General features: G+C 38.1%; 2 protein-coding genes across 3 annotated transcripts; both read right to left on the reverse strand.

Annotated features, from left to right (window-relative positions):
* Positions 1–444: 444 nt before the first annotated feature.
* Positions 445–7,765, reverse strand: LOC116265621 (acyl-CoA-binding domain-containing protein 4). 2 transcript variants are annotated; one of them, XM_031646358.2, is made up of 14 exons: positions 7,610–7,765; positions 6,736–6,857; positions 6,469–6,546; positions 6,267–6,380; positions 6,093–6,159; positions 5,847–5,908; positions 5,370–5,509; positions 5,128–5,254; positions 3,885–3,996; positions 3,686–3,774; positions 2,512–2,595; positions 1,132–1,440; positions 996–1,055; positions 445–912 (listed from the first exon to the last, which is right to left on the reverse strand). In XM_031646358.2, exons 2-14 carry the CDS (start codon positions 6,820–6,822, stop codon positions 712–714), a joined length of 1,530 nt encoding a protein of 509 aa, XP_031502218.1. In that variant the 5' UTR covers positions 6,823–6,857; positions 7,610–7,765; the 3' UTR covers positions 445–711. The 2 variants fall into 2 exon arrangements, with proteins under 2 accessions (XP_031502218.1, XP_031502217.1); XM_031646357.2 differs by having other exon boundaries at positions 6,736–6,860.
* Positions 7,766–9,392: 1,627 nt separating this feature from the next.
* Positions 9,393–12,894, reverse strand: LOC116265623 (ferredoxin--NADP reductase, root isozyme, chloroplastic-like). Its single transcript, XM_031646359.2, has 5 exons — positions 12,591–12,894; positions 12,049–12,105; positions 11,016–11,351; positions 10,365–10,584; positions 9,393–10,177 (listed from the first exon to the last, which is right to left on the reverse strand). Exons 1-5 carry the CDS (start codon positions 12,612–12,614, stop codon positions 9,678–9,680), a joined length of 1,137 nt encoding a protein of 378 aa, XP_031502219.1. The 5' UTR covers positions 12,615–12,894; the 3' UTR covers positions 9,393–9,677.
* Positions 12,895–12,924: the final 30 nt, after the last annotated feature.

Here is a 12,924-nt window from a genome sequence, read left to right on the forward strand (position 1 = left end):
TTTATATGTAATTCTAAGATGAAAAAAGATGCTTCGGAGCCTGTCCAAGATTGGGCTTAGTTTTATCTTAAATGGGGTGAGTGGCGTAATTCCCACAGGCCGTCAACTCATGACCACCAAATATGGATAAGCTAAAATAGCCTCAAAATGGGTACGGTCAAAGACTCAAACCTGCAGAAACTGCACCGTGGATATGGTTTGCAGCCCTAGTATGATCTTAGGTGAACCAGATGTCGCGAGTTAAAGTTTCACTGCCTCACGAAGCATCTCTATGCGTTTCAGGGACCGGCATGAACACATGCTATTTACCTGCTCGGCAAAAAAAAAAAAAAAAAAAAAAAAAAAAAAAAAAAAAAAAACTTTGCACGAAAATGTGGCATCCCTTCTGAATCTCGAAACTTGCTTAATCAACAAAAGTTGTTTATGCATGCATCACAGGAACACTTGAACCGGAAAATAAAAAGAATCACATTGATAAAGCAAGCCAACCCTGAGTTGTATGGGCCAAAAAGAACTGAAATAACTATTTCAAATGAACAAATTGATACAGCACAAAAACGCTTCTGTCTACAACAAGCAGGCAGCTGCAGGAAGGTGGCATTTTTCTAAAAGAAGGATTTTGAGAAAAATTAATGGTGGTAATGTTTCAAGTTTCTCAATCAAAATGCAAGCCCCTGAATGTCGTTTACCTCAGTCCTCAGCCAATAACATTCAATGTGTTGGCTTGTCTTCATCTGGATTTCCTGGTGTACCCGCAATCCAATTAAAAAGCCCTGATCTTTTCCTTTGAATGGAAGGACCCATGGCCACTGGATCTTGCCTGAAAATGGACAACTGGACCTGAAGTAACTGTAGCTCCTGCTGCAAAGAATGTGATGATTCCAGCTTTTCCCGAAGATCAGATATCTGGATCTGCCATGAGCATAAATCTAATATTTGAGCCACTTAACCTGAATAATGAATTTCCCTTGAGTGCAGGAAAGTATAATTAGTACCTCAAGTTCACTGCACCTCAATCTCTCAGCAGTTAGCTGCTCTTGAACTGAATGCAATTCCTGTCAAATGGCAAGCTGGAATAAGAAAGTTCCAAACAAATCAAGATTAACTAACCTACCAAAAGAATGTATGTACCTTGGATAGTTCAGCATAAGTCTGATTCTTCTCATCAAGCTGATCTTTATGTTTTGAATTATTGGTTCTTGTTTCTAGCAGAGCTGATTTCAGCAAATTGATTCTTGCTGAAAGAGAATCCTTTTCCACTGTGTCCTGTTTGGAGCTTCCACGAGTAACTTCTTTGGTGTCGACCTTCAAGTCTAGTGTTTCTCCTTTTCTGGTTAATTCATAAACGGCTTTTACAGAAGCTGCTGCAGCGGCTGCTGCAGGTGATTTTAAAATTTTGGGTTGAGAAGCACTTTTCAGCGTGGGCTTCAAAATAAATACCTAGAGGCAAAAGATACTTTAGAGATTTTCTCAATACCTGGTTCAAAATTTAAAAGCTTACCAATTTCCCCAAAATACCATGCTATTTAGCTTCCATGTTTGAAGAGAACTGTTAAAAGTGATGTTAGAAATTTGATAAAACATTGCAAGAAGTGGCAGCACATTTCCCATCGTCAGTTCATCAATCGCCGGCTTTCCTAATATTTTAAATCTCCATTAAAGGCAACTTAGTCTTCCCCACAAAGACCTTCCAACCAATAGTGATTACTGAACAGAAAAATTCCCACAGAAACAATTGAAAACAAGTACCTCTGTTTTTGTCAATCTATTTTTCTAATGAAGTTGAATTGAGAAAAGAGGCGGCACTTAGCAGACACCTCCATAAGAAAATTTGCAATATTAGAGATACAAATATCCTCCAGTCATCAAAAGGTCAGTTAAAAGGTTTTATCCTCATATTCTTATCATTTCAGTAACTTTCGTTAACACCAAGATATTTGACAGCCTTCAGATGCTTTCTATATCCCATTAGACAAGAAAGTTTTATCTATACTTAGTTGTTCCAAATTATATGTCATTGAACAATTGGAAAACTAACATGAACAATTTCATCCACAAATTCATTTGCTCAACACATGTAGGACGTTTAAAATTTATGTGAAGCCTTTAATGCAGAAGAGCTTAAGGAGTTTCACATATTTGGCTAATGCTCTAAAAACTCATTTAAATCAATTTTTCTGACGTTCAAAATTGATACCTAGGAACCAGTGCAAATCTTTAAATTGATTTGGACTTAGCTTTTAACTTAGAGAATGAATTACGATCATATATGATTTAGAAAATATACACGTCCCTGGAACTAGGAGAAGAAGCATAAATGAAGCCCATTACAGATAAAAGATCCTACCGTAGGAGAACAAGCACAAAAAAAGAAGCCAGCTACAGATAAAAGAGCTTATCATTACAGGAATCTTAACAATTATGTACAAAAAATAATTTCATGAAAATAACCAGTTTAGAATCATCATATCTTCTCCACATAAAAGCATATGGACATCATTGTAGGTGTACCTCATTGTTGTACTTTCCATTATATCCTCCAAAAGCAACCAAAAGCTTTTCACCTTCTGATGAAAATGAGGTCAACGTGAGACCCTGCAAATTTCAATGTCCTAGAAATGATTTATTCTCAATTGAGGCACAAATGTCGACTGATAAATATAAAAATGGAAACATTCAAATAGTCAAATATACAACAAAAATAAATCAATACAGAGACAGACCAAGGAAAAATCAAAGTAAGAGTCAAAGACAACAATAGTTGCAGAAATTTTTTTCTCCTAAGATGTGAACATAGTAATATGAACATAATAATAGCAAAGCCACCTCATTTTCTCCAATTTTGGAGTGATAAATTATTTTGTGGAATAAACACAAAAGAGTATCCATCCTTAGAGTAGATAAAATTGGTACATCTATATGTTAACCACAAAGTTAATAACATTTCCCTGGAACCAGAAACTACCACATGTTCAATATTCACAAGAAGGGAAGAGATAGTTATATGAAAGAAAGAGTCTCCCAAGTAAAAAAGAAGCCAGATAAGAGAAACTTGTACATCCAACTTAAAGAAAAAGGGAGAAATATCCTTCTGCAGATGGATGAAGAACACTGAGTAATGATAATGACTCCAAAATACTGAAGTCAAAGAAGACTCATGGTTCTACCAGACATAAAATGTCAAAGGAACCAAGTTTGCCCCTTTCTGAATGTACAATAAAGTTATAAACTTGCTGGTGGAAACATGAGCTTGCCCTTTTGTTCACCTAATTTCATGGTCGATCATCTTCCACAAAGTTTTGAAGCATTGTCCCAGCAACTAAAACTAACAGAAGCTTTCTAGAATGCTTCCTAAGATTACAGTCAGAAACACATATAGTTGAAGAAAACACTAAGACAAATGCCTATAAAATGTCACTTTCTGTATCAAGTTTTCGTAATTTTTATCCAAGTCCAAAGCCCCTAAAGTTTAATTCCCAACAATCTTCACAATAAATCTATCAAACAAAATCAGACAACCATAACTGAGCATCTTTTCTGAAGAACAAAAGGGAACACATGGGCTGTTCCTACTCCATTTTAACATCCAATTCAATTGCTCGTAAAATGCAGGTAAAAAAGCTAAAACAAAGTAAGCCAGTATTTCTGCATGATTTACACGCAATTGAGAAGTCATAAAACTTACCTCACTGGCTACTGGATGCTGTTCTTCGACATCAGTTAGCACTGACCACACAAGCTTAGATAAACTTAACACCAGCGTGCCTCGAGCACCTACAAGAATTAAATTGAGCAAAGAAAGAGTCATAATCATTAATATCTAACATAAGCCTCTAAAGAAGTGGAAGAAATACTGATCCATTTCATTAAAAGCACTTGCTTACCAGATTTATTATCACCACCACCAGCAATATACCAATTTTCACCTATAACTGCCCCTGCATGACCAGCTCTAGCATTGACTTCACCTTGAATCTGTGGCTGTGACCACTCCATCTGCAGCACAATTTAACGTTGGCATACTATTTGAGTCTTTGAGAATTTCCATGTCTTATATTTACTTCTCATACTTATAATAACCATGAAAGGAAAGGGGGGTGGCAGAAGACAGGCTAGAAACATAGAAGGTGTAAATTCTAGCATGCAGAAAGATGCATCCCTGTGCATGGTTGTGAAAAGCTCCAAATTGATATCAAACATGCTTTTGTCACATTTATTTCCATGAACATGCCTATGAAACAGTAGAAACAAACAAGCAAATGGATCTTAGGTGAGCTAGCTGTGAACAAAAATTTCACATGATGAAAAAGCATAACAAATCAGAGTTCAGTCCAAAGTAATGAAAAATTTTCTGAGTTCTCCGATACATCTATAAGAAGCATGGGGCGAATGCATGAAGTACTTCCAGAAAGGTATGGGATAGCTTTAACAAATATTGTAGGATGAAACTTCTGGAAGGCCTGTATCGATCAGCATCTAAGAACACATGAACACAGATATGAATGCCCATTGAAATTTGATCAACAAAAGAATGATCAAAAAGGCAATGATGCATTGGTCCACTTTCTGTTGCAAATTATAGAACGAAATTGAACCACTCTGCAGTGAACAAGTATGAAAGCAGTCCAAATGACCATGTATTTGCTAAGGACAATATTTCTTGGGCTGATGACTCTTCATCTCTAAATCTTCTTGCAACAAGAATCATGCAAGGCCTCTTGAATTACATTTGTTTCTGCTGTGCATTCCAACCCAGACAAAAGCTAGTCATCTGCAGCACAAAAGGATTTCCCAGGGAGCAAATAAAGCAGAGGAACAAGTCCTGCCCTACCCCAGCATCCCCAACTACCACACATATGTGCATGTATATGTTTACAACTTCCAGAAACTGTCAATAGCTCTCTAGATCCCATTAGCGAATACATGGAGACTAATACACTGACAATTAGGTTAGCTACATCATTTTTTTCCTTCTACGAAAACTCACTTCCTAATTACTGCACATACAATTTGATCAGGATTGAACCACTTATAGTTCTATCACCTTTCATTATTTGAGTACCCACATTCAAAGAATAAATAAAAAGATATAACCTATTGGGTAACAACTCTAGATATTCAACTTACAGTGTGCAGATCTAATATATGAAGATCATCAAGGCATGCTGAACGAGAACAACCACCAAAAATTAGAAGATACCGTTCAGCATGCACTGCAGCTGCATGATCGAATCTTGGCAAGGGAAGTTCCTGACTGCATAGATAACGAACACCTCTAAGCAATGAAACTATAAAGAAGCATAAATTTACTGTTCTGACATGAATTAACTTTTGTCAATAAAAAATGCTCACAAAAAACATTGTCTTACGTTGTTTTTACTGTATCCCACTTCATTGTTTCCAAATAAAGGACATGCAGATCATTTAGAAGTCGCCCTTTAGCTCCTTCACCACCAAACATGAACAATCTAGAGCCAACGAGAGTGACAGAGTGGCCTCCACGAGCTGCCTGAGATTACCATACTCATGGCCAACAAATTATTTGAAAATTTTGATATGTGAATGCGCAAGTATGTACATCTGTGCATTCTATGATACTGTTCTACTTCCTCCATAAGGAAGGTAGCAACTATGGCCTTTCATAACTTTAATACAAAAACTTATTATTATTACATGGTAAAGTTTAAGGATATCAAGAGAACATTAAACAAAAAAAAACCAATCAGACGTAAATCCAGAAGTGAACAGGAAACTGGTACATTTCATGTTTTGCATAAGGGCAAAGCAAAAGTGAATTTTATGTGTCACTAAACTTAAAAACATATAAGGACGAGTATTGACCTTACCGGAACTTCTCCAAATGTTTGAACAACACTCCAGCAATGAGTATCCACATCAATTGCTCGAACTGCTCAGTTTGGATAGTAATGGTCAATTAATAAGTTAGTTGAAATGAAGGATCTATTGGCAGGTAGCAGGAACTTGGGTATGGGAAGTGGGAACTGAATGAACATTTTCTTAAATCATGCCACATCAACAAATTATTGGATACTTATTAAAAGTTTCACTTTTCTATTTTAAAAGAAGCAAACCTGTAACAGTATCAGGAGAATGTTTCATATATCCTCCTACAGCTATAAGTTTGTTTCCCCATTTCACCTGTGAAGGAGATGACAAATGGAAGCACAAAAGAGCACTACAGGATCAAAATTCACCAAGATACTAATGTTGCTAGGTGAAATATATAGACGTTCTCTACTACTAACCAGACGATGGCATGAGGATGCAGGGAATGGTTCATGACTACGACCATCAAGGTCATCTTCTTGATAAAATGTTGGTTTCACTGCAGTCCACGTCAAAGTCTTGAAGTCAAGAATCTGCACAAAGTTATGCAAATAAATAACATATAAGTTGATGAACAATTGAATAAAATGAATAAATGCATCAAAGAGAGTATTAACATACATGTACATCAGACATGTATCTCCCATTTCGATCACCGCCAACCACATACAGCTTCCCCTCTACTACTTCTGCTGCATGCTATATGTTTGAGATGCGATTGAATCCACCGGTTGGGAAGGATACACGGAACAATAGAACCCAAAAAAAAAGGTTCCGTTTCTAGTCAATTAGGATCCAAGAAGAAGAACATGGATAATATGATATGATATGCATAGACCAAGACTAAAGCTGAACAAGCCATCATGAATGATTTAATTATGCTAAAACCTTGTAACGTGCAGACGGACGAGGACCAGACGTGGGGAGTGGTATCCACTGATCATATGGTATGGAGGACGGTTGAAATGCTTCCATGGGAGCCTCCTATGCAATCCCCTATCACATAGCTGCTGCTGATCCAATGCAGAAGAAAAGACGATGCATCATTAATCATCATAACAAATAGGACTGGTATATAATGAGAAAGAGCGATACACGCATAGGCACAAGAAGGGACCAAAAATGGCAGCAAGAAAATACTTTGAGATTGAATATAGATATCAAGACACAAAACAGCAATCCGTATTCCATATTAGTACATGATTTGTCTCTCATTGTTTGGGAATTGGGAGCAAAACAGCAATCCGTATTCCGTATTAGTACATGATTTGTCTCTCATTGTTTGGGAATTGGGAGAGGAGGCAAGCTTCCTGGATGCACCCCGCAACAGGCTAATGTTTCTCAATTAAAGAAGCTAACAAGTTGCTCCAATTTCAATTTTGTTCTTCTTTAACCCAGTTTTTTATTTTCTGTTTGCTGGGTGATCAGCAAAGGAGCTAGGCAATGCCCGTAAGCCAAACACGGATCAACCGTAGTGAAACAACATAAATATACTGTCAGGAAATGAAAGAGGCTTTCGTACATCCCAATATCACTTTGTGTATCAGCAATTACTGAATCAAGAAGCTCATTCATAAACCGTCTACAAGAAACTCATGTATTCGCATCTTCGCGACGATTCGGAGGATGGTGTTAGATTGTAAACATCGGGTGCATTAGATCGAAAAGCTTAAGCAAGGTTTGGCCGGAAAAAATAGCCATCACCAGCAGAGACAGAAGAACATGAGAGACAATAAGAGGATTTCGGCAAGAAGATTCTTACGACAGAAGATGGCCGAAAACTCCAATCCCAGATCTTCGAGGTGCTACGGCGTGAAAACTCTGATTTCAGATTCGGCCGAGAGAAGAGTCTCTGGCGCTCTAGTATCCGGCTTAGTGGTGAAATGGTGCTTGGCTTGGTTTGGAAGAAACGCATCGCGGCCAACGCGATGTCAGCGGCCGACTCAAGCCGAGTGTCGGTCCGGCTCAGGACCTCAGGCCAACCAGCGCTGCAAATGGATCGGATACTACCCGGATCTTAATTTATCATAATTTGAGTCCAGAACTTGATCTGCTTTGTCATTGTAAGACTACTACCAAATTTTTATTTTACGGCATACTTTTGTCTATAATTCTAAAGAAGGAATTCTTTTACAATTTTTTAATTGGAGATCATTATCAAATTGGGGTTTGGTGTGAGAATTAATTTTCAATGGAGAAGTACGAATTAATTTAGTAATAGAAGATAATATCGTCCAAAAAAAAATTGCAGCTAACTACTATGTAAACAAGCGTGCCATTTTCCACCTGTACGTTTTCACTTATTTCTCATGTTCGTTAATCTTTAATCCAGAGATTTATCAGATTCAGCTTTGAGATTCTTTTTTCGAGACAACCTTCTGGCTTCAAGTAATAATTAAATGAATAAACACGAAATCAAACAACTGATCATAAACATAACAAAGTGATTATGTTATCAAACTTATTTCTTTGGTAAAAAAATTCATTCCACTGTACTTAATGTAGAAAAGCAGCCGTTATATCAACCAAATATCAGAGGTTAATGCTCTTTTAATAGGATGACGGAGTACTGAGAGATGCTCCCCAGTTCAATCAATGTAGCAAAGCAGGGAGAATGAGCCAATGTGTTCCAACTTCCAAGGCATATGCAGTGGGTATTACAAACAGCGTTTGACAACTTGACTAAGGATGCAACTCAAACATGAAGTGACCTAATCTAATTCATAGATGAGTAACTAAAACATGTTCTGTAGCCAACAAAAGTTTCAAGTTGAAAGAGGTATGTTTGAGATGCTTCTTTTGCATAATCAGAAAGACGCTTTGTCTAGCCCCTGCTTATCAATAAAAAAAAAAAAGTATGTTTTGTAGGATGAAACTTATATAGCATGGCTGCATGGCGAAGTACCATCAACGATCATTGTCACGGTTATTCAAGATAAAACTTCTGCAACTCTCTTTCTCTCTCTGTGATTGGTAACATATTGGTTTTCAGACAAGTTCAGAAACGATTAATTACTAACAGCAACCACAATATAATAACAAGGTGTTATGGGAAACGTGTTATATTAATGATAACATCCAAGGTCTAAATAAATGATTAGTATCAGCAAAAAATAAGCACGCTCACCAATACCCTATTCAAAATAGTTCTGACAGCCTTTCACTTAGTGTGACAAAGTAGGCTGGGCCATGATGTCGAACTACACATATGAGATGCCAAACTCCTGTATAAAGTATTTAAGTTAGGTACGGGGAAAAAAGCCACATTGTTTTATGCACCTGAGCAAGTAATGATGCTTATCAATCCAGGTTATAAATCCCCATGCAAAATAGAACTCCACTAGTTTACTGAAAAAAAATGCTACGTAAAAGGCAACTCCACTGGTTTATCTTGGCGTTCCTATGGTTTTTTGTCTGTAGAACATCGAGGTGAAGGCATCTTGACCATCAGCTGGACGGCCATAGCGTGACAGCAGCCCCGCATCGTAGTTTGGATCCGTGATCAGCCACCTTTTGGCCAGATCACGGCCATGGAATAGATGGGATAAATCACAATGGATTATAGAATTTCCACTACCTCTGAGAGCACATATTGGCTACAGAGAAGGAAGTCAAATTACATACTTATTAAAGGAAAGAAGTAGCCTCATTTATATCAAAATAACAATTCAGATAAATGATGACAGGAGCCAACCGCAGTTCACAGCAAGCAGAATGGCCGTCGACAACAACACTAAATTATACAGAGACGGATCTTTCCTTTTGACAATTAGGACTGAGAAACAAGAAACCAATTTTGCCACCCTACCAATGAGCTCCATCCCAATTTTTTAATACACCTCAACATGCCACTGCTTTTTCTTCTTAAGTTGGGAAAGCTTCTGATCCCAGTTCTCACCTCTCACCTCTGCAACTCTCTTGAGTGTTTCCTGAATCCCAGGCATCATGCCCTTCAATCCACAGAAATAGATGTGAGCCCCTTCATCCAGGAGCTTGAAGATCTCATCGCTGTATTCCTCAATCTTATCTTGTACATACATCTTCCCACCACTTTTGTTTTTCTGCTGCCGGCTCAGTGCTACGTCATATCGAAAGTTGTCAGGATAGTCACGCAGATACTTCTTGAACTCGTCATCATAGAGGAGACTGTCAGTGTTCGCCACTCCAAGGAAGAGCCAGGAAAGACCATTGAACCTAAAGGAGGGGACAGACTCCATGAACATGCGCCTGAGGTACCCTCTGTAGGGTGCCACACCAGTTCCAGTGGCAATCATGATATGGTTGGCATTTGGGTCTTCTTCTGGTAGCAGCATCACTTTACCGGATGGACCTGCAAAAATCAACCAAATCAAAAACTCGTAGGAACAAATTGACCTTCAATTTTCACAATCTGCAAGTTAGAATTGTAAATGTATTTCATGATATTGATGAGAAGTGATGTGATGAATCTTGGGTTGCAGTAATCGAAAAATGCAAAGCAATATATTATGACAGCTTGAACATAACTAAGCCCCCACCAGTAAGCTGGATTTTATCCCCAGGTCTGGAATTGCAGAGAAAGTTGCTGCAAACTCCATTCTTTGAAGGATCTTCCTTTCCAGTCAAAGGATCATAATATACTGCACGGCGGACACATAGACTAGCCGTTTTTCCATCAAAAGCATCACCATATCGGGTCGAGGCAATGGAATAGAGCCGAACTGCATGGGCAGATCCAGGTTTCTTAGGATTTTCACCCTGCAAAGGCATGCCAGGTAGGTTTAGGATAGTAAAATATGAAAGAACCAGCAACCAGATGAGAAACAGCGAAAAATCGGTGCTGCTCTTTTTAAAATGAGTATTTGGATGCATTGCCCAAAGTTTTAAAATTGTATAAAGGGTTCATTTCCAAAATCTATAAATAAACATAATTGAAGAGCAAAACATCAAAAAGTACACATAGCAGAAAATTCAACATTGAAGTGGAAGAACCTTCTGTGAATTGCACTCAAAGAAGTAGAAAAAAGAAAAGCCACAAAAGTCCACTAATCCTGCATCATCTTCGGATGAGCAGTTGATCCACTGTTCTTCAGGTATGACTAACCAAACTATCCAATATTCAGTGTTGTCCCTATTCCGCATGCTACTCATGCAAATTAAAAACTACTTGAAAAGGATAAGGATCTTACAGGAGGAATAACACCATAGCTCTGACCTTCCCAGTAAGGCATATTCCCACTATGGTCGATAACAATATGGCATGTTTCACCAGGAGCTTTTGGACCGACAAGCTTCTCTACTGCAACTATGGTAGCAGTATAAGGCTCCTTGGGTCTGTATATGTTTAGAGGAGGCTCTTGTGCATTCTCGAGCTCCAATGGTGAGACCAAGACTTTGGTCCCAGCTTGTTGCACCGACATGCAAACTCGATTTCCATTTAGAGACAACGGCCTCTTGGACTGCGATTTCAAACTAACATCAAGAACAGGAATATATGCTTTGCCTCGAAAACTTAGATCATGGACCTGCATTTCACAAAAAGTTGAACATTAACCAGAATATGTTCTGAAATATAAATTGAATAAATGAAATAAAATTTCTGAAGTGTAAAGAACACAGATATCAATCAATTATACAGTTTCTATCAAACTCTCTGATGAAGTGCACAATAACAAACAGATATCTCCAACTGCCTGCTCTGCAACTATCATGTTTACTGATAAATATATGAGACCTGATTATTTTTCAATCAACCCCACGAAGTCGGCAGCTGATGTGGGAAAAGGTTCATTCAAGATAGTATCCGCATCCAATGGTGTGCTAAAAAAAAATCCATTGCTCGTGGGTCGAAATGCATTAAAAGGAACCTGCAAATGGTGTTGCATACCATATCCAGCTTCTAGACAGGCATTGTTGAATTCGAACCATAAAAGTGACAATAGATGATGGATGGAAAAGATTATCCCATTTTAAGTGGTTACACAAATTAATAGTACAATGCCGACATGAACTGCAGGAATTCAGATTGTGGACGTGCACATTTCTGCTTGTAGACGAGCAAATTAAGAAGCTCACTTTGTCAACCTTGTTCGCAGATCACGAGCAAAAATCATAACCAGAGCATATATGAACAATGACATATCATTATTTTCATATAATTCATAGAAGGAACGAATAAATTAATCAAACAAAATAAGTTCGGAGATTAAAATCGTAGAATACCATCAACCCGGATCTCTTCGTAGCTCCTTCATTACTAAATTGACCACAGTAAACAGCCTACAAATGGATAAATGATAAATCAGAAACAAGTGGCAGAAACACATACATAAACACACAGACTCTCCAATAAGCAACAATCATTGAAACGAATATCAAGACAGGAAACACTCGAAAACGGTTGAAGAGGAAATGAGGAAAACGAGATACTGAAAGGAGCAGCCGAAACAAAACGGCACACTCAAATTCAAAGACCAACCGAACGCATTTGAACATACGGACAACAAAACAAGAATCACTAGAAATTCCAACTAAAAGACAGCTCAATCGCCTTGAAAATCAGAAAAAAAAAATAGTGTAAAAGACCCAAAAAAGCCAATTCAAACTTCGAAACAGTCGAAAATGAAACGGAAAACAGTCGAGAGGAACCCATTCGTCAGCCTCCATAAATAACGAAAAAATGAAAAGGAAAAAAAAAAACGATCCAACGACCAAATCACAGGAATAAAGCAGAGATCAAGGGGAGAAGAAACGATTTCACCTACCTGAAACATCGACGAGCTCGCCATTACCGAAAACGGAAAGAAGAGGAACCCAATATAGTGGTAACAAAAGAAGAAAACCTTGAGACGGCAGGTAGATGAAATCTAAGGTTAGTGGCGCTTGGACCGTTCGTTGAAGAAGAAAGAGTGAACGATTAAGGCAGGGATTTTATAGGAAGAAGGCGGGTGGCGTGCTGATCTTTGGACGAATGAAAGGGCAGATAACCGAGAGCCGCGGAGAGTACGAAGAAGACTGTCATAGTGCTCCCGCATGAAAAATACAAGGACCATCTTGTTCTTCATGGGGGTCGGAGCGTCCTTTCCTCCCAAGAAGAGG

This window comes from Nymphaea colorata, chromosome 12, assembly GCF_008831285.2.
Source record: "Nymphaea colorata isolate Beijing-Zhang1983 chromosome 12, ASM883128v2, whole genome shotgun sequence".
NCBI classification, from domain to species: Eukaryota; Viridiplantae; Streptophyta; class Magnoliopsida; order Nymphaeales; family Nymphaeaceae; genus Nymphaea; species Nymphaea colorata.